The sequence below is a fragment of the Anastrepha obliqua genome, chromosome 4 (assembly GCF_027943255.1).
Source record: "Anastrepha obliqua isolate idAnaObli1 chromosome 4, idAnaObli1_1.0, whole genome shotgun sequence".
NCBI classification, from domain to species: Eukaryota; Metazoa; Arthropoda; class Insecta; order Diptera; family Tephritidae; genus Anastrepha; species Anastrepha obliqua.
Genome location: NC_072895.1, coordinates 52831026 through 52853369, shown reverse-complemented (window position 1 = coordinate 52853369; position 22344 = coordinate 52831026). Strand labels below are relative to the sequence as shown.

The following is a 22344-nucleotide window of genomic DNA, read 5'->3' as shown; positions in this document are numbered from 1 at the left end:
ATAAATAATTTACCTATCAGTTCAATTTCATAACTCTAACGAAACACTTCTAAAGCGAGGCTATTCTATATATTAACACAAAAACGATTTAAATTGCTAAACAGATATATATACATACATACACACATACGTACAGCCAAATACATTGTCCTATAGTATATTTCTTTGTTTATATTTTGAGTATTTATGTGAGTTTACTGAAAATGTCAATAATTTGTCGCAATGCCGGCATATCTCTCGCGCGAATGTGTGTACTCGGTGAGAAGCAACAAAAATTACAGCAATACCAAATTGTGCTGCAGTCGACAGTCAGCGATGTCAAGGTAAAGTAAACCAACAAACCTCTTTGTTTGATATCAACCTCAGATACATTTGATATGAAATAGCTTTCTCAAATCTAAAACAGCATTTCAGCAAACGGATTATAGGGTTCTCAACTTATAAGGGACTTATTTTACATGGAGATTTTACTAGTTATCAAGTTGAGAAATTATTAACCCTAATTCCATGTCGATGGTCGTTCGTGTCCGGCCCGTTTTTTATGAAACTACTGCACGGTGCATGTTTCATACCATTTGTTTATGATAAAATATTATTAAAATAAACAATTTTGAAAAAATCTCTTGTTAGATTGTTTAGTTAAAGCTTAGAAGATACCTTCTGAAATTTTTTACAATTTTTTGTTGACGTTATATAATAGAAATAAGCGCCGACCCATCGACATGGGATTGAGGTGCCATGGGATTAGGGTTAATTCTCCACTTAAACACAAAGGGATTTCTCCAACTGGTATAAAATGAAATAATCTGCTTTATTTTGTAATTTTAACTAACCACCCGCACTTTGTTTGACACAGGTTTAACATAAAATAACCCCGGGTTGGGTTCAGTGTAACGACGTATGAGCAATTTTAGGCAAAGTATAATGATTATTTAATGAAACTTGGTGTAGATGTTATGGAATAGTGCCTGAACAGCCTTTATAATTCCTGGCATTCTGGAAATAATATCTTTGCATTTATTTGACTTCAGCAACTTCACTATAATTTGGCACATTATAGCACTTGGGCTGAAAAGTCTCGGGCCTAACAAAGGTCGAAATTAGTTTTATTAATCAAGGTAATTTCTGTCAAGAACAACGCAATTATTCCAGCGCCGCTCTAGCCACAACAAAAAAGGAGTGTGAAACCCTCATTTGAATAGTCTGTTAAGAAAATATCCGTTAATAGCTTTATAGCAATCAATTATGTGTGATTTTTTGTATTCTAGATTGAAAATGTTGAGAACAAATCAGCACAAAACACATTCGATTTGGAGTGGCAGCAAGCGCTACCTTATAAATCCATGCCCAGACTGACAAGATACCAAATGTTTCGGGGTTTTGTGAAAGGAGGTAAGTGGAAATTGAAGTTTAAGAGAACTAGAGATGTTTTCTAAAATTAGTAATTCTTGATAACAGGAATTTTAGTCCCATTAAAAAAAAAGAAAATATAGACGTTTAGTGTTAGTGAAAAAGGTTCAGTGAACTTTGTAAAATAGCTGTACGATTTTCATATTAAGTATGCCGTCAGCGGTATGTATGTGGTGTACATTGATAAGTTTTGACTATTTATTTTGTAATTTCAATTATTTTTCATACATCATACAATTATTTAGTCTATAATACAACAAGAAGCATATAAATTCGGCAAAATATCATAAAAATTTCAATCGATTTTTATTCAGAATTTTTAGAAAAATTTCGGGTATGCAGTTTTATAGATCGTTGAATTTTTTCATTACAAAGAACAAGTTTTAAGTAGATCAAAATTTAAAACTGATTTTAAGAAATTTTTTAGACGCGGTCTTGTGCATTTTCTTCATTTAACGCCCTTTTTTTTATATAGAAGAAATTTCCCATTACCATGAGTGGAAAAAATTGGCGAAAATCAACGCATTCAACGTGTTTTACTAAAATTCATTTATTTACAAAACTGCGTACCCAAAATTTATAGGGTAATTCAGATTAAAAAGTTTGAAATCTTGAAGAAACTTTTACGAATTCCTACAAATTTTGTACAACGTTCGAAACTTCGCTTTATATGGCTCCTCTTGTAGTATGAACTATATTTTTATAGAAAAATAATTCAACTTGCAAAATAAATAAATAAATAGTCAAAACTTATCAATATGGGATGTACACTTCATTTTGACGCTGACAGTATATACACAACTAATTGTTTTTAAATATCTAAAATCTTTACTTTTCAATTATTGATGTATCTGATTGCTTCCTATATTTCTTTACTCTTTAGGGGAATTCGTTGATCTCTCCGTAAACGATTTTCTTCTTAAATGTCGTGAACGATTTGGTGATATTTATCGCATGGCCGGCGTTATTGGGCAACCAGATTCGGTAGTGCTCTTTAATGTAGATGACTTCGCGACGGTCTGTCGCACCGAAGGTATTTGGCCAACTCGGCCAGGCACAGATGCCGTCAGATATTACCGTAAATCGCGAAAGGATGGATTTTTCAAGGAAACCATGGGTCTGAATGATAAGTACGAAAAAATATGTCAAATTTGAGTTTTCAGTTCTTATATTTGTCAAAATATTATATGATTTTTCAAATATCTGTCCCAAAATCTAGAAAAAATTAAACTTTCCAAAGACAAATTCGATAGCTTCTAATTAAAGAAAGAGGTAATATATTTCTCGTTAGAAATAGCGCGTATCTGAATTGAATACAACAAAATATACTTTTATAAACTTTCATAATTTAAAGTAACCTTTGTCTAGTCAAGATAGAGCTTCTCAAACTCTGTTTCAGATAGCTGAGCTGAATTTGGATTTATATGTAGCATTTACTTATGCAATTAAAATATCAGCTGATTGTAAAAACTTTCCACAGTTCATGTCACCACGCTACGCGGATATGTGGCGCTATTTGCATATTATTTATTTATTCTCGAAATGCGAGCTAATTAGAATAATCTGACTTAGCAACTATTACACATAACGGATAATGAAAACGCAGGACTCTGTAAGGAATATTAAAGTTGATCAGTTCCAGAAGAACAAGTAACAAGACCACAGGTGAAGTTGCACACATGTGAATTGTGAATTTGGAAGAAGGTAACTTCAAGACATGCGCATACTCCAAGAATCTCTACCGACTTAGATTATATGTATATATATATATAATTGGCGCGTACACCCTTCTTGGGTGTTTGGCCGAGCTCCTCCTCCTATTTGTGGTGTGCGTCTCGATATTGTTCCACAAATGGAGGGGCCTACAGTTTCAAGCCGACTCCGAACGGCAGATATTTTTTATGAGGAGCTTTTTCATGGCAGAAATACACTCGGAGGTTTGCCATTGCCTGCCGAGGGGCGACCGCTATTAGAAAAATGTTTTTATAAATTTTGGTTTCACCGAGATTCGAACCAATGTTCTCTCTGTGAATTCCGAATGGTAATCACGCACCAACCCATTCGGCTACGGCGGCCGACTTAGATTATATATAGAAAATTAAGCGGTTGGATAGCGAAACCAATGCATCTTTGTTAAAATCCTTCGATTCTGTGGGAGTGGGTGAAATAAATCGGATTCTAAACTATTGTTGCATATTCCAGCTTTGAACTAACTAGGGAGATTCCTGGTACAGGGTCTCTTTGAAAGACGCTGACTTCAATAAAATAAAGCTGATAAGGCTAGCAATGGAAAAACCTTAATCAATTTCAAACCTTAATTGATTGGCAAAGGAACACAGAGCGGTTGAAAGAAGCGAATGATATTGAGTTTATTATTTTAGAAAATGCCTTATGAAAGCATTTATTGATATTACGAGATAATTTATTTATAATACTCCAGTCATATAATTTGTTTAAATCACTTTGTAAAGATTAAATTTCCACTAACTAGAGATTCCACTAAAAACTTTTAAGTTATCGGCATAAAGAAAAAACGTTGCATGATGAAAATAAACCCCAATGATATTAATGAAAATATCAAATAAAAGGGCGCACGGTTTAGTTTAATATAAGGTTGTCAAAAAAGTCTTGCGGTATTTTGATTGAATTTTCGATTGTTCATAAAATTGGTTATAATAATGCGATTTAAGTCAAATATGCGCCGTTTTGTTCGATGACGAGTTCCCAACGAGATGCCAACTTCATAATGCCCCTCTTATAGAAGCTCGCTTCCCTATTGTCAAAAAACTCGGAGAGCCAATTTTCACAGGACTCTCTTGTGGACAATTCCGACTACCAAGCTCGTTCGCCATGGACAGAAATAGGTGGTAATCACTTGGTGCGAGATCCGGACTATACGGTGGATGCAAAAGAACCTCCCATCCGAGCTCCCGGATCTTCTGGCGCGTCACCAAAGATGTGTGTGGCCTGGCGTTGTCCTGATGGAAGACAATTCGGCCTCTGTTGATCAAAGATGGCCGCTTCTGCATGAGTGCTGCATTCAAGCGGTCCAGTTGTTGGCAGTACAGGTCCGAATTGAGCGTTTGGCCATAGGGGAGCAGCTCATAGTGGATGATTCCCTGCCAATCACACCAAACACACAGAAGAACCTTTCTGGCCGTCAATCCAGGCTTGGCCACCGTCTGGGCAGCTTCACCGCTTTTCGACCACGACCGTTTGCGCTTCACGTTGTCGTAAGTGACCCACTTTTCATCGCCCGTCACCATCCGCTTCAAAAACGGGTCGATTTTGTTGCGATTCAGAAGCGATTCGCATGCATCCATACGGGCAAAAATGTTTTTTTGCGTCAAGTCGTGTGGTACCCATACATCGAGCTTCTTTTTGAATTCAAGCTTCTTCAAATGGTTTATAACGGTTTGATGACTCATGCCCAGCTCTTGGCCGATGCTACGGCTGCTACTATGCCGGTCTCTTTCGATCAATTCAGCGATTTTATCGCAATTTTCGACGACAGGCCTTCGGGACCGTGACGCATCTTCGATCACCTCTGCACCAGAACGAAAACGTTGAAACCATCGCTGTGCGGTGGAAATGGAAACTGTATCGGGTCCATAAACTGCACAAATTTTATTGGCAGCATGAGATGCATTTTTGCCTTTATCGTAGTAGTACTGTAAAATATGCCGTATTTTCTCTTTATTTTGCTCCATGTTTGCGACGCTAATCAAACACGTGTTAGCACGTGAAAAGAGCTTTCCAAAAAGCTCTAGCGTGAACCGATGCGACGAATACAAGTAGAACTACGCGCTTGCAAAGACAAGCTTGCGGAAATACCGCAAGACTTTTTTGACAACTTATATTATTAACCGGCCCAATCCTAGAATGAGCAATGAAAGCGTATATGTTGTTCCAAGTTTCCACTAAATAAGTAGAATATTTTTCCCTTTGAAAAATTTATTTTACTAAAGTCCTTCGGAAATCCAGCTTTAAAAGGCGAAATTCAAGATTCTGAAGAAGCTGTTAGATTGTTTACTAGGTTATTAGAATGAGAATATGGAATGCCCCCCATTCTGATGTGGTTCAATTATACCCTTGATAAATAGCATAAAATAATATTGCTCTCAGCACTTTCTTTACAATTTATGACCAGGAAATAAGCTTAGATACGGGTCTGTAGTTTTTCATGGCGTTCAGATTACCAGGCTTGAATATCGGAGTGATGAAAGAAGTTTTCCATCGACTAATGAAACTTGAAATGCATAATATTTTTTTTTATTTAAAATATTTTTATTTTAATAATTTTTTTATTATTTTATTTAAAAATTTCTTTTTTAAGAAAAAATATTGAATGTTGTCTATTATTTAGCTTGTACCCAAATATTGCGCTGAGTATTTTCTTACCTTGTTACTCAGCTCAAAGTGTATTATTTTAACTTAGAGAAAAGGCTTATCGAAAGCCGTGTCTCTGTTTTGACCTACTCTTATTATTAAGTATTCACCATTTACTACACATAAGCTTTTATACCTTTTAGCTCGTTTATTTAAATATATAAACATTTGCTTTTCCTTCCAAAATAGCGATGAAAAATGGGGCAAATTCCGACATTTGGTAAATCCTATTTTGATGCAGTCGAAAAATGCAAAACTCTATTTGGAGCCACTACAAAAGGTGAATTTGGAGTTTATAGAAAGGTAATTTGAGATATTTGTATATATACAGTTTTAAGCCCACTCCGAACGGCACATATTTTTTTATGAGGTGCTTTTTCATGGCAGAAATACACTCGGAGGCTTGCCATTATTGCCGAGGAGTGACCGTTGCTAGAAAAGCACCTTTTTTTTATCATTTTGGTGTTTCATGGACGGAGAATCGAACCTAGGCACTTCCGAATTGTATTTCAGAATGGTATATATATATGTATATACTAATAATTGGCGGGTCCACCCTTTTTGGGTGTTTGGCCGAATCCCTCCTCCTATTTGTGATGTGCGTCTTGATGTTGTTCCACAAATGGCGCATCCAAACTCTCCTAAAACCTGTTTGAGATTATCAATATGCTAAGAAGATCTCTCATTTCCACGTACCTAAAGCATAAAAACTGATTACGAATATTTCGGCTACAGGCATTGGCCATTCCAATAGGACTCAGCGCTAGTTCTTAACTTTATTTCCTTGGCAAATTCTTTTAATCCAATCCCGGAGTTTGTTTCGCTTTGTGTTTGAGTTACGAGTGTTTTAAAGAAATTGTCAACCATCTCAAGCAAGCGCTGCATTGGAAAAAACTAAAATACCGTAAAACCACTTGCGAGTAGCTTGCGATGGCTTCAGGACCGGTTTGACAGCTATAAGTCAAACCAAATTTGGCCAAATCGAAAACAGTTGAATTTGAGACTCTTGTAGTCCTAAAGCTAATACACGAGTATATACCAAGTTTTTTGTAAGTATCTAAACTTTGCGATTAGAAATATGCTTCAGAAAGTTAAACTTATGGCGCTCGTAGAACCACACCCTCAGATGCTCTGAATACTCTTTTCTTCTTACCTGCCCTAAACTTGGTTGGTTAAAATAATACAGGTAACACTGCTCCTCGGCTTGCGTCAACTAATCAATGGCGTGGTTTAGGGGTTGGACACTCGGCCATAATACTAGGTCTGTGTCCAATAAATCCTGTTGACTATTGTTTATATGAATCATATTTTGATAAGTTATTTAGTTTAAGAATTCCAGCTAGAAGTAAGTGGGTTAACTATACTACTAGTTTTACTAAAGACCGGTCTTTACTAAAGACCGACTCCTACATACCTGCCATCTAAATATTCGCTATAATTAACAAATGTACGGGCGAAAAGGTAAACTTTAATGTCATGGCAAAATCGATTCCTCTCGTATTTATTTTTATTCCGTTGTGATCATAAAAAAATATATTTTCATAAGTCAAAGAGGTGTAAAAACTTTGATCCAACTATTTTTTACTTGACTGCTTTATTTCCTCAAAAAACAAAAAAAAAAACAATTTGTTTTTTTCTCACTTTGACTTTTCAAATTCTGTTCAGAATTCGCGATATACGTGATCCACAGACCCTGGAAGTGCCGGAAAACTTTCTGGAAGACATCAATCATCTCACCTTTGATTCGGTTGCTGTAGTCGCATTGGATCATGAATTCGGTTTGATACGCAAGAATCCCGACTCAAAAGAGGCCAAGATACTTTGCGAAAATATGAGCGCATTTTTAGAGTCCATCTTTGATTTAGGACTCAAACCATCATTCTACAAATACATAAAGACACCTACATATAGACGCTTCGAAAAGTCAATGGATCTTATGTTTGATGTGACAAATCGTTATGTCAACGCAGCGTTGGACCGTTTAGAAAAAAATCCCGCCAAGGAGGGGGAAGAACGAAGTGTATTGGAAAAGTTATTAAAAATCAATCGGCAGACTGCTATCGTAATGGCTATGGATATGCTAATGGCAGGTGTTGATTCGGTAAGGGCACTACGTGTATACAAACATATAATAGTTTATAAAGTAAAACAATTTAAATATATTTTCTTATTCAACAGTCATCTAGTGCGATCGCTACCATTCTGCTATGCATAGCTAAAAATCCAGAAAAACAGCTCAAACTACGCCAAGAGCTCTGTGCTGTGTTGCCACACAAAGACGACCATTTCACTATTGAGAATATGAAACAATTGCCATATCTGCGCGCCTGCATCAAGGAAGCTTTACGCCTATATCCCATTGGCTTCGGCAGTTTGCGTGAAACTGGTGCTGATCTAGTATTGAGTGGCTATCAGGTGCCCAAGGGGACGCCCGCGCTTATTATTTCGAATATGCTGCCAAATGAGGAGCGTTTCTTTCCGCATGCACGTGAATTCATACCGGAACGTTGGTTACGCAAACAGGATGCAGCGACGAGTGATAGCAAGCGCCTCACTGCAGATAGTTTGAATAAATTTATTAATCTGCCCTTTGGGTTTGGTCCGCGTAGTTGTGTTGGCAAACGTATTGTTGATATGGAAATGGAATTGACGTTGGGCAATTTGGTCCGCCAATTTCATATCGAATACAACTATCCGACTGATAAACCTTTCAAATATCATCTTATTAGCACGCCGGCGATTCCTTTGAAATTTAAATTTGTCGATTTAAAATAAAGACGTAAACGATGTTTTTTTTTGTTTGATTACCCTAATCCAAGGTATGTGAAATAAAGTACTTTACAAAAAGGAATTCCAGTTTTCTCATCAGGATCATCAAATATAGTATATTTTAAGGGTTCTGCTGTTCGCGTGTTGATGCTAGCATGGTTTTTACAAGCTCCAACAGGAATTGATGTACTAAAATTTTGGCCCTTCTATCGTATGGGCCACCTGCGAGTGGCATTACGTTCATCATTACGACAGTGTTGAGATCAAATAAGAGAAAAATTTGCCACAATGCAAGCAAAAGCGAAATGTTTAATCCTTGAGTGGATCTATTTATTTATTTAATTTAAGTCAAACATACAACCATGGGTTATTTATATAAAGATTTACCTTTTTAAAAATTTTGACAACTTCAAAATGCGTCTGAGCTTAGTCTGTACATTGTTTTTGGGGCGACCATGATAAATCTGCTTCGTTGCTTCGACCTGCTGATTCTGTTCTAACTTTAAGTATTCAATTGGAAATTTTGTGCCTCCACAGAATTCTATTTGATGGTAGCATGTATGTAACCAAATGACGCAGGAAGAACTTACCCAACTAGGTGGATAAATGCCACGACGCCTTCAAGCGATAATTGATAACGGTGCTGTGCCTACTAAATACTAGAAGTATTCAAAAAAGCTAGCCTTAAAATGAATACATTTTTTGTACATGTTTGTACATGTCATCAACATACTAGTGTATGTATGCATTTATGTGGATATTTAATTTATTTTATTTTATTTATTTGTTTATATAAATAGTACATAGTAAGACCAAGGTCTTTTAATAGTACTTCAACCATATTATAAACAACTGGAATATTTTTAACATACAAGTTTCTTATTCTAAATTTTACACCAGTTCACCAGTTTATTTGTCAATTTCGCGGGATTAAAATTTCGCTCTAGTTATTTTTTCATGAGTTGGCAGCACTGTTAATAACATCTGGGACAACTTTCATGTGAATGTCATTATCAGTAATATATTTACGCTTGTGTTTACCAAACGACTAAGAGTGCATTTTTCGATTTTTACAATGTCTGATTTGATTGAGCAGAGAAGTGCCATCAAATTTTGTTTGCGGAATGAAATTTCGGCTGCGGAAACGTTTAGCATGTTGCAGAAGGCATTTGGTGATTCGACCATGTCGCAGAAAATTGTATATAAGTGGGACAAAGACTTCAAAGAGGGTCGAGAACGTGTTGACTTGGAGCCCTCCGGACGATCATCGACGTCAACAGATGACCAACACGTCAATAAAGTAAAGGAGTTAGTGCTCGAAAATCGTCGGTTGGCTGTTAAAGACCTTACTGATATGATCGGAATATCAGAAGGATCTGTAAAAACCATTTCGAAAGACCATTTGGGCCTACGAAAAGTCAAATCTCGTTTGGTACCGAAAACTCTCAATTTCTTGGAAAAAAGTCGTCGCGTTGATGTGTGTGAAACAATGTTTTCAGACTATCAGGACACGCACAAATGCATCATTACGGGAGATGAGACTTGGATTTATACTTACGACCCTGAAACAACCGACCAATCAAGCGAATATCGTGCTAGAGGCGAGGCCAGAACGAAAAGAGCACGTCAAAGTCGTTCAAAAATAAAGGTCATGATGACAGTTGGTGCATTATGAATTCCTTCCACCTGGCCAAACTGTTAATAAGGAATATTATTTGAGCGTTATGCGTCGTTTACGGGAAGCAATTCGTCTAAAAAGACCAGAAATATGGGCCAACAACTCTTGGTTTTTGCATCACGATAATGCACCGTCTCACACTGCACTCGTTCTTCGTGACCATTTCGCCAAAAATTCCACGCATATCATTCCACAACCACAGTATTCGCCTGATTTGGCTCCGTGTGACTTCTGGCTATTCCCAAAACTCAAGAGACCACTCCGAGGAATGCGTTTCGAGTCGATTGAGGAGACAAAAGCTGAATCGAAGAAGGTGCTGATGGCTATACCGGAAATGGACTATTTGGCATGTTTCGGGGATTGGAAAAATCGTTGGCATAAGTGTATTTCATCGAGAGGGGATTATTTTGAAGGGGATGCAATTGATTTATAGTACAAGAATAAATAAAGATTTTTCATTTAAAACCAAATTCACCTTACTTTTTGCCCACAGTAGTAACTTAACTATAGTAATAAGAAGGATTTAGAAAAGAAACAACAGGATTTAGAAAAGAAACAACGAAAGTAGTAATTAGAAAATGTAGAGAGAAATTTAATGCGCTAATTTAATGCAATCAAACACTTTTAAAGTAATTATAGACTTGTGCCCTGAAGTTAAATCTGTTAAGTCCAGCCTTCACAGTGTCGGGTAATGAGTTCCACACTTTAACAGCGTTAATGAAAAATAATCTAGATGATGCTAGGTAATTAAATTTTGGAACGATGAATTTGTTGTGTCTGCGAGACCTTACTGGTATCAACTTCTCTGTCAGATAGGGAGGAGATCTGAATAATGTAAAGACAAATAACTATCGAGGCAACAGTCCAGTAACCTTGAGCGGAAGGCAGAGATATGGCCATATCGCCAATCTCATATACATACATACCGCGTGGCGTTATTAAATGCCACATTAAGTTTATGGCAAGATGTGGAGTCGAGTTTGCTGTATACCACCTCAGAGTAGATAATTAGAGGCATAATTAGCTGGAGAACTAATTTGCGGCTCGTTTTCTCTGGTGTGAATGTTGCAGAGACCCCCATTCCCTATTTATATGGTCAGCAGTGATAAGTTTTGTGTTAAGAATAAACCCCAAATTTTTTACCTTATCCATAAAGGTAAGGGAACTTGTACCTATCCACAATTTAGGGATATTGTCAACATGCACAACACTATTACATATAGGTAATACATATGACTTTGACGCGTTCAGACATAAAGAGTTTTCATTAGTCCATACAGAAATAGCAGACAAATCACTGTTTATTTTGAAACATAAATCTTCAACGAGACCAATACGACTGGATAAGTACAATTGTATATCATCACAAACGGTAAAAACATCATTGACAAAAAGACTGAACAAAAGTGGAACAAGGATAGACCCTCGCGGAACACTATTGTGTACGTATCTAGACTGAGATGTTAATTTACTGGTTTTAACCTTCTGCGTTCTGTCACCAAGGTAGCTGGCCATGAGCTTCACCGCACTGTCTTTGAAGCCGAAATAGTGTTTAAGTTTCAAACATAACAATTTGTGATTCACTAAGTCAAATGCTGTATGAGCTGTATGTATACTTTTGTCATACCGATTTTTTCTTTTTTTTCTAGAAATATGTCAACGTCAAATGCAACTATAGAGTAATATTTTCAAGATAAAAGTAGCTTTTAGCATGCTCAAAAAACTCCTCTACTCTTTAGTGAAAGTTACATAAAATTCGATTTACAAGTTCCGGAGATCAGCAAGATGAAGTTGACAATGTTTTTAAAAATGGTTTTATTGCATCTCGTTTCACTCTACATCATACGTAATAATTCTTTTGTTAATAGCTATTTTCGATTCACCTCTTCTTTGCTCACTAGAGAATTCCGCTGCTCGTCAAGCGAAAATTTTGTATTTGAAAGCAACAACAGTTTCTCCATTAAGTGTAACTACGAGTAAATAATCGATAATTTGTTACACTATTGATTAATTTTCATACTCATGCAAACACTGAGGCGAGTATACACGAGGATACTCGAGTACCAGGTTAGGAATTCACTTGCATTAAAAATGCAATACATGAATCATGATGTAGTGGTTTGGCAATACTGGTATATCGAAGCTGGAAAAACGATTCGGCCATGTATGTAGAGCCCCATAGAAACATCGCTGCAAATGCAAACGTATCTATTGGTTTATTCAAAAACAGTTCATCAAATTCGGGAGCTTTTACTACATTCAGGTCTCGTGTTTAGGCGCAAAAAGACGAGAAATGATTTTAACGAATTTTTGAAACATATACTACCTACTATACTATGTATACTATATACTATATACCCTCTTAAAAAGTAAACCACCAGAAGAATGGAAAGATCTTAAAGGCACATTCTTGGTGTGAATTTTGGAATTAGTCTGATGCCAGTAATTAATGAGTACTTCTATTAGATATTTTTGTAGAATCGATATTTTTCTTCGATACCTTTAATGAGTTCGAAAATCGAGTACTTGTTCACATATGGCAGATTACCTGCAAAATCGACAATCAGCTGTCAATACTGTTGTCAAAGGTTTTTCTTCATAGAAATTATTTGGATGGAATATTTCGGTGTTTTTGGTTTTTTTAATTATTATTAACGATCTGAAGAAAAGGCAAGAAAAGGAATAGTTAATTTAATCGCGCGATTGGCTGCTAAAACAGTTGGAGGAAATACGTAAACGACGTCTACTGGGTTGCAAAAAATTATGGCAGCAATACGCATGCGAAATTCGATGTTACATTTTATAATAACTCAGCTGATAACTAGAATAATTTAAAGCTATGCACATACCTACACTTGTAAACTCACACAAAAACTTAACCCAAATGTAATATTGATAATGATTAATGTTATAAAATCCAAGCTGCAGAAAGAATTACTTAGTGTCATACGACAGGTGTAATTAATAAAGGAGGCAAAAAAAAAAAAAAAAAAATTATAATAACTGATAAGAGGACACATGTTTATGGACACTTGCTTTTTTTATGTTATATGAATGCATAGTTAATAATACCTAACAAACATTTTATTAGAATTATCTCTACAAACCTGTTTTCTTTGCCGGAATTCATTTTATTTAGTTTTAATTTTGACGTTTTTCTTTCCACGCGTAAATATAATGATCTATTACACAAGAAATACAGGGTTGTATGCTTAAAAGTGTGATTATTATCTAGGATTATTTTATAATCTCAAATTCTGGGAGAGAAATTTTGTATCGGAAATCTTGGTTTTTAATTACGGATTGGGAGTTAAGCACGAAAAAGTAGATCATCTACCTATAGGTGAACGTTTTATAACTATGTTTTCAGCCTCGTAACCCACACACGCAAGTATTTTTTGCCAAATTTAATACTTCACTGCTTATTTGTATATGTTTGAATGCATTGATTGACATTTTTTCTTTGTGAACAGTCAAAACAAAAACAATCCGATTATGCCAAATCATATGCCCATTGAATTCAAGGGAATTTCTTTGTTTTATTCATTACTCGCTGAGGGGTAGAAGAATCAAAATCAGCTAATATTTCCAATGTGCAAATAACGGGTGATTTTTTAGCTATTATCTTTTTAAACAGTTGGTTTAACAGCTGGCGCACGTTTCGTGTTTTGGTTCACTGTCAAACATCTTCGTCTTACAAACGAACAACGCTTGCAAATCATTGAATTTTGTTATAAAATGCGTGTTCTGTTAAGAAAGTTTAAAGTCGAAAAATTGTGTTCAGCGACGATGCTCAGTTTTGGATCAATAGGTACGTAAATAAACAGAATTGTCGCTTTTGGAGGGAAGATCAGCCAGAAGAATTGCAAGAGCTACCAGTGTATCCAGAAAAGGTCACAGTTTGGTGCGGTTTATGGGCTGGAGGTATCATTGGACCGTACTTCTTCAAAGATGCTGCGAATCGTAACGAAACTGTGACTTTTTTTTGCCCAAAATGCAAGAGCTTGACTTGCATGACATGTGGTTTCAGCAAGACGGTGCCACATGCGACACGAGTTCAGTGAACATTTCATTTCACGTTCGGGACCTGTCAATTCCACCCAGATCGTGCGACATAACGCCTTTAGATTATTTTTTGAGGGGCTATGTTAAAGCTCATGGCTATTCAGACAAGCTTGAAGCAGGCAAGACAACATTAAAGCATTTATATGTAAGATACCGGCCGAAACATTGGAAAGATTATGCCAAAATTGGACTAAGCGGATAGACCATTTGGAGCGCAGTCGCGGTCAACATTTGCGTGAAATAATCTTCAAACATTAAATTATATGGCCTGTGCTATCGATTTAAATAAAAATTTCAGGCAGTTTTCTGAATTTTACGTGTGTTTTTTTGAAAAACTTTCCTATAGCTCTTAAAAAAGCACCCTTTATAAGTACATATGTATGTATGTATGTATATGTACGAGTATGTGTATATCACCGATGGGCGTACATTTTTATCAGAGTCTAGATATAATATAATATTGAAGTGCAGCAAGTATGCCACTGGTAAAATAATATCAATTTTCAACTTATAACTTTTTCTAATTAATTCCATATACTTGTAATTATCTTATCTTGTTCATTGTCCCCTCCGTGCTGTTCTGCTACTGCAAAGATAATTGCTTGCATCAACTATTAAGTACTTGCATACATCAGCTATGGGAATTCGAGCTCACTGGTTGTGGTGAATGCAGCGCGCAATACAGAGAATAAAATAAATAATTTACCTATCAGTTCAATTTCATAACTCAAACGAAACACTTCCAAAGTGAGGCTATTCTATTAACACAAAAACAATTTAAATTGCTAAACAGATATATATACATACATACACACATACTTACAGCCAAATACATTGTCCTATAGTATAATTCTTTGTTTATATTTTGAGTATTTATGTGAATGTAGTGAAAATGTCAATAATTTGTCGCAATGCCGGCATATCTCTCGCTCGAATGTGTGTACTCGGTGAAAAGCTACAAAACTTACAGCAATACCAAATAGTGCTGCAGTCGACAGCCAGCAATGACAAGGTAAAGTAAACCAAAGGAGTGTGAAACCCTCATTAGAATAGAATAGAAAATCCATTAACAGCTTTAAAGCAACCAATTATTTTGTATTCTAGATTGAAAATGTTGAGAACAAATCAGCACAAAACATATTCGATTTGGAGTGGCAGCAAGCGCTACCTTACAAATCCATGCCCAGACTGACGAGATACCAAATGTTTCGGGGCTTTGTGAAAGGAGGTAAGTCGAAATTGAAGTTTATGAGAATTAGAGATGTTTTCCAAAATGAGTAATGCTGGGCAGCAGGAATTTTAGTCCCATGAAAAAAACATAGACGTTTAGTATTAGTCGAAAAGGTTCAGCGAACTTTGTAAAAAATAGTTGTAACGATTTTCATATTTACTCGTAGTATACCATCAGCGTCAAAATAAAATGTACACCATATATTGCTAAGTTTTGACTATTTATATAAATAAATGTAATTTCAATTATTTTTCATACTTCCTTCAATTATTTAGTTCATGCGAATATAAAATTTGTAAAAATTCGGCGATATTTAATTTAAATTTCAACCAATTTTTACTAAGAATTTTTAGAAAAATTTCGAGTATGCAGTTTAATAGATTGTTTTGGCATTAAAAAGTACAAGTTTCAAGTAGATAACAAATTACACTGATTTTTAAGAATTTTTTAGACGCAGTGCACTTTCTGATTAACAAGTTTGAAAACTTAATGAAAATTTTACGAATTTTTATAAATTGTGTACAACGTTCGAAACTTCGCTTTATATGGTTCCTCTTGTAGTATGAACTATATTTTTATAGAAAAATAATTCAAATTACAAAATCAATAAATAAATAGTCAAAACTTATCAATATGGGGTGCACACTTCATTTTGACGCTGACAGTATATACACAACTGTTTTTGTTTTAAATAATGAAATTCTTTACATTTCAATTATTGATGTATCTGATTGCTTTCTATATTTCTTTACTCTGTAGGGGAATTCGTTGATCTCTCCGTAAACGACTTTCTTCTTAAATGTCGTGAACGATTTGGTGATATTTATCGCATGGCTGGCGTTATTGGGCAACCAGATTCGGTAGTGCTCTTTAATGTGGATGACTTCGCGAAGGTCTATCGCACCGAAGGTATTTGGCCAACTCGGCCAGGCACAGACGCCGTCAGATATTACCGTGAATCGCGAAAGGATGGCTTTTTCAAGGAAACCATGGGTCTGAATGATAAGTACGGAAAAAATAAGTAAAATTTGTGTTTTCAGTTCTTATATTTGTCAAAATATTATATGATTTTTCAAATATCTGTCCGAAAACTTAGAAAAAAATAAGCTTTCCAAAGACAAATTCGGTAGCTTCTAATTAAAGAAAGACGTAATATATTTTTCGTTAGAAATAGTGCGTATCTGAATTGAATACAGCAAAATATACTTTTATAAACTTTCATAAATTTAAAGTACCCTTTGTCTAGTCAAGAAAGAGCTTCTCAAACTCTGTTTTAGATAGCTGAATTTAGATTTATACTGAATTTAGATTTAGATTTATGCACGGGCATCAGCTGTGTGTCAGTTGGCTAAATGACAGTCCAGAGTATTGTTTACAAGCGCGCGGAAGCATTTTTCCTAGAGTAAACGCGAAAAAAGAAAATCACTAATGGATTTGAAACGTAATAGTGCGATTTCATTATATATGGCTGGAAAATCGCAACCAGCTATTGTTCGTGAGCTCGATCACCTTGAAGTAAATAAAGGTGGTCATCAATAGACTCCAACGTCACGGCGAAGTGCCAATCAAATGGCGAAAGAACTAGAACTATCTGACCGTAGCATCTCAAAGTCAAGCCTTACAAGATCCAAAGGGAATGGGTGGAAAAACCTTAATCAATTTCAACTTTGAATTCATTGGCAGTAAAACGCTGAGCATTAAAAAGAAGCATTATTTACATGAGTTTATTATTTAAGAAAATGTGATACGAAAGCATTTATTGATACTAAGAGATTATTTATTTATAATACTCCAGTCAACTAAATTGTCAAAATTACATTGCAAAAATTAAATATCCGATAAGTTAGAGAAAACTTTTACGTCATTAAAAACTTTTAAGTCATCGACATAAAGAAAAAACTTTGCATGATGAAAACAAACCCTAATATAATATTATTAATGAAAAGAACAAATATACGTGGGTAGGATTTAGTACAATATTATTAACCGGCCGAATCCTAGAATGAGAAATGAAAGCATATATGTTGTTCCAAGTTTCCACTATATAAGTAGAATATTTTTCCAGCTACTACCGAAAGCTTTTGAAAAATCTATGTTGGTAAAGTCCTTCGGAAATCCAGCTTTAAAAGGCGAAATGCAAGATTCTGAAGAAGCTGTCAGATTGTTTACTAAGTTATTAGAATGAGAATATGGAATGCTCACAATGCTGATGTGGTTCCATTATACTATTGATAAATAGCATAAAATAATATTGCTCTCAGCACTTTCTTCACAATTTAGGAGCAGGAAGTAAGCTTAGATACGGGTCTGTACTTTTTCATAGCATTCAGATTACCAGGTTTGATTATCGGAGTGATGAAAGCAGTTTTCCAACGATTAATGAAACATGAAATGCATAATAAATTTTTTATTTTAAATATTTTTTTTTAATAATTTTTTTTATTATTATTTTATATAATAATTATTTTTTTAATCTTTTTTAATATTGAATGTTGTCTATTATTTAGCTAGTATCCAAATATTGCGCTGAGTATTTTCTTACCTTGTTACTCAGCTCAAAGTGTAATATTTTAGCTTAAAAAAAGGGTTATTGAAAACCGTGTCTCTATTTTGACCTATTTTCGTTATTAAGTATTTACTATTTGCTACACATAAGCTCTTATACTTATTAGATCATTTATTTATATATTCATACTTGCTATTCCTTCCAAAATAGCGGCGAAAAGTGGGGCAAATTCCGACATTTGGTAAATCCTGTTTTGATGCAACCGAAAAATGCAAAACTCTATTTGGAGCCACTACAAAAGGTGAATTTGGAGTTTATAGAAAGGTAATTTTGATATATATGTATATAAAATATAAGGTGCTTACACTCTTTTTGCGTGCTTGGTCGAGTTTCTCCTCCTATTTCTGGTGTGCGTTAATCCTTTTTTCACAAATGGAGGGACGTACAGTTTTAAGCAGACTTCGAACGGCAGATATTTTTATATGAGGTGCTTTTTCATAGCAGAAATACACCCGGAGACTTGCTATTGCCTGCTGAGGAGTGACCGCTGCTAGAAAAACATCTTTTTTTTAACATTTTGGTTTTTCATGAACGGAGAATCGAACCTACGCACTTCCGAATTGTATTTGAGAATGGTATAGTTTGAGATCATATAAATCAAGGCCATTACATAGGCCAACAGGGAAAATGAAATGGAAAACTTTTTCTTCTGATAGCATTCCATATAGCGGTTGTCTTGGAGCGACGTGTACTTAGACTGTTGCCTCGTTGCGTTGCCGCTCGGTGAAAAGCGCGTCCAAACTCTCCTAAAACCTGTGTGAGCTTAATAAAATGATAAGAAGGCCTCTTATTTCCGCGTATCTAAAGCATAACGACTGATGATAAATATTTCGGCTGCAGGCCTTGGCCATTCCAATAGGACTCATTGCTTGTTCTTAACTATATTTCCTTGACAAATTTTTTTAACGCAACCCCTGATCTAGTTTCGACTTCTATTTGAGTTACGAGTATTTTAAAGAAATTATCAAACATCTCGAGCAAGCGTTGCATTGGAAAAAACCAAAATACCGTAAAACCACTTGCTAGTATCTTGCGACGGCTTCAGGATCCGTTTGACAGCTATAAGTCAAACCAAATTTGGTCAATCACAGTTGAATTTGAGACGCTTATAGTCCTAAAGGTAATAGACGAGTATATACCAAGTTTCTTGTAGGTATCTAAATTTTGCGATTAGAAATCGGCTTCAGAAAGTTCAACGTATAGCCTCTTAGAATCACACTCTCTGCTGCTCTGAATGCCTTTTCCTCCTTACGTCCCCCAGACTTGATTGGGAAAAATAATGCAGGGAACACTGCTCCTCGGCTTGCCTCAACTAATCAATGGCGCGATTTAGATGCTGCACACTCGCCCATAATAGTCTGGGTTCAACAAATCCTGTTCGCTGTTGTTTGGATGGACCATATTTTAATAGCTTATTTAGTTGAAGAATTCCAGCTAGACGTAAGTGGGCTAACTATATACTTTCTTCTTTACTGATGGCTCGAAGCTTCACGATAAAGTTTACTCTGGCGTCTACTGCAAGAAACCAAAAGTAAGCATTTCGATTCATCTTCCTAATTAGTGTAGCTCATTTCTGAAATTCTAGTCTTTACTCACGTAGCCGTTTGGTTAGGCAAAAATGTGACTACCTTCAGAGAAATCTATATTTATTCTGGTAATTAAGCTTCGAATAAATTTCCTGGTAGGGCTGACACTAATTCAATCATTGCTAACAAATGCCAGCCATCTCTTAACAAGATGGCGGAATAGATGAATTAGCGAGGGAACAGTACCACTCGGCTCCATCTTGATATGGAGACTGTAGGTATACCTCTCTGAACCTACAAGCTGCGTTGTGCAAGTAGCATTGTCTCTTCAGCCAACATGAGATGGGTTTATAGTCTGGCATGTAACGCTATGACAAAATTTGGTCTTAATGGCAGTCCAGATGTACCTCATTTGAACTATTGTCTAAGCCCCAGTAATAAGGAGGAGGCAGAGTCTGCTAGACATCTTCTTTGTCGCTGCCTTGCGTGTCATGTCAGTAGATTTATAGTTCTTGAATGATACCGATGACCTTAGGGATGTAAGTTTCATCCAGATCAATAGGTTTGCACTTAAAACAAAATGGTTTAAATGGCAGGTAATCTGCCACTCTGGTATCACAAAGGATCGGTAACGGTCTAAATGAGTTGGCTTAAATACCGACTACTACTTCTGTCTACCTACCAGCTACACTTTCTTTCTAATTATTAAATGTATGGACGGAAAGGTAAGCAAAATAATGGAATATAATGGCTAAGTCGATTCCTCTCGTATTTATTTTCATTCCGTTATGACCTTAAATAAAAATATTTTCATAATTCAACAAGTTGATAAAACTTTTAACCAAAAAATATTATATTTTTTTCTCACTTTGACCTCTCAAATTCTGTTTAGAATTCGCGATATACGCGACCCACAGACCCTGGAAGTGCCGGAAAACTTTCTGGACGACATCAATCATCTCGCCTTTGATTCGGTTGCTGTAGTAGCATTGGATCATGAATTCGGTTTGATACGCAAGAATCCCGACTCAAAGGAGGCCAAGATACTTTGCGAAAATATGAGCGCATTTCTAGAGTCCATCTTTGATTTGGGAATCAAACCATCATTCTACAAATACATAAAAACACCTACATACAGACGTTTCGAAAAGTCAATGGATCTTATGTTTGATGTAACAAATCGTTATGTTAACGCAGCGTTGGACCGTTTAGAAAAAAATCCCGCCAAGGAGGGTGAAGAACGAAGTGTATTGGAAAAGTTATCAAAAATTAATCGGCAGACTGCTATCGTAATGGCTATGGATATGCTAATGGCAGGTGTTGACGGGGTAAGCGCACTTACATTCATACTTACATACATATGGTTATATTATAATATTTTTTTTATTCAACAGTCATCTAGTGCGATCGCTACCATTCTGCTATGCATCGCTAAAAATCCAGAAAAGCAGCTCAAACTACGCCAAGAGCTCTGTGCTGTGTTGCCACACAAAGACGACCATTTCACTATTGAGAATATGAAACAATTGCCATATCTGCGCGCCTGCATCAAGGAAGCATTACGCATATATCCCCTCGGCTTTGGCAGTGCCCGTGAAACTGGTGCTGATCTAGTATTGAGTGGCTATCAGGTGCCCAAGGGGACGCCCGCGTTTATTAGTTCGAATATGCTGCCAAATGAGGAGCGTTATTTTCCACGTGCACGTGAATTCATACCGGAACGTTGGTTACGCAAACAGGATGCAGCGACAAGTGATGGCAAGCGCCTCACTGCAGATAGTTTGAATAAATTTATTAATCTGCCTTTTGGGTTTGGTCCGCGTAGTTGTGTTGGCAAACGTATTGTGGATATGGAAATGGAATTGACATTGGGCAATTTGGTCCGCCAATTTCATATCGAATACAACTATCCGACTGATAAACCTTTCAAATATCATCTTATTAGCACGCCGGCGATTCCTTTGAAATTTAAATTTGTCGATTTAAAATAAAGACACAAACGATGCTTTTTAATAACCCTACTCAAAGATATGTGCATTAGAGTGCTTAAAAAATCTGATCTTCCTACTGGAATCATCAAATCTATTAGATTTTGAGGGTTCTGCCAAAATATTTCGGAAAAATATTAAGATTTATGTAAGCTGGACTTATTTCAAAATACTTTAAAAGTGTTTTGTAAAAGAAATTAATTTTTAAAATTACTTAATTATTAAATAATTCAATCAGATGATAAAAGAAATAAAGCTTACAAGGTTTGGATTAAAATATTGGAAAATTTCGACTATCTAATATATTTAATTCGGCCTCTGTAGCCGAATGGAGAGAAAAAAAGTGCGAATCTCGGTGAAACACCAAACTGAAGAAAAAGTTTTTCTAATAGCGGTGGCTCCTCGGCAGGAAATGGCAATCCTCCGAGAGTATTTTTGCCATGAGTAAGCTCCTCAAAAACAAAATATCTGCCGTTTGGAGTCGGCTTAAAACTGTAGGGTCCTCCATTTGTGGAACAACATCAAGACTCACGCCACAAATAGGAAGAGGAGCTCGGGCAAATAACCAGAAAGGGTGTACGCGCGTATATATATTATATATATATATATACACTCCTCACAAAAATTAAGGGAGCAAGAAAAAAATTCAAATTTTTTCAGGTTTTTTGACGGACTGTATCTATGTGAAAAATGATCGTACCAGAAATTTAAAAAAAGCATTT

At 35.8% G+C, this 22344-nt stretch overlaps 1 protein-coding gene across 1 annotated transcript; it reads left to right on the top strand.

The window, feature by feature from the left end:
- The first annotated feature begins 21 nt into the window (after positions 1-21).
- Positions 22-21786, top strand: LOC129244145 (uncharacterized). The gene is made up of 12 exons (XM_054881761.1): positions 22-323; positions 1269-1392; positions 2294-2540; positions 5989-6102; positions 7465-7900; positions 7978-8568; positions 15168-15323; positions 15416-15539; positions 16302-16548; positions 18259-18372; positions 20527-20962; positions 21029-21786. The coding sequence occupies exons 1-12, from the start codon at positions 204-206 to the stop codon at positions 21623-21625; spliced, it is 3306 nt and encodes a 1101-aa protein (XP_054737736.1). The 5' UTR covers positions 22-203; the 3' UTR covers positions 21626-21786.
- Positions 21787-22344: the final 558 nt, after the last annotated feature.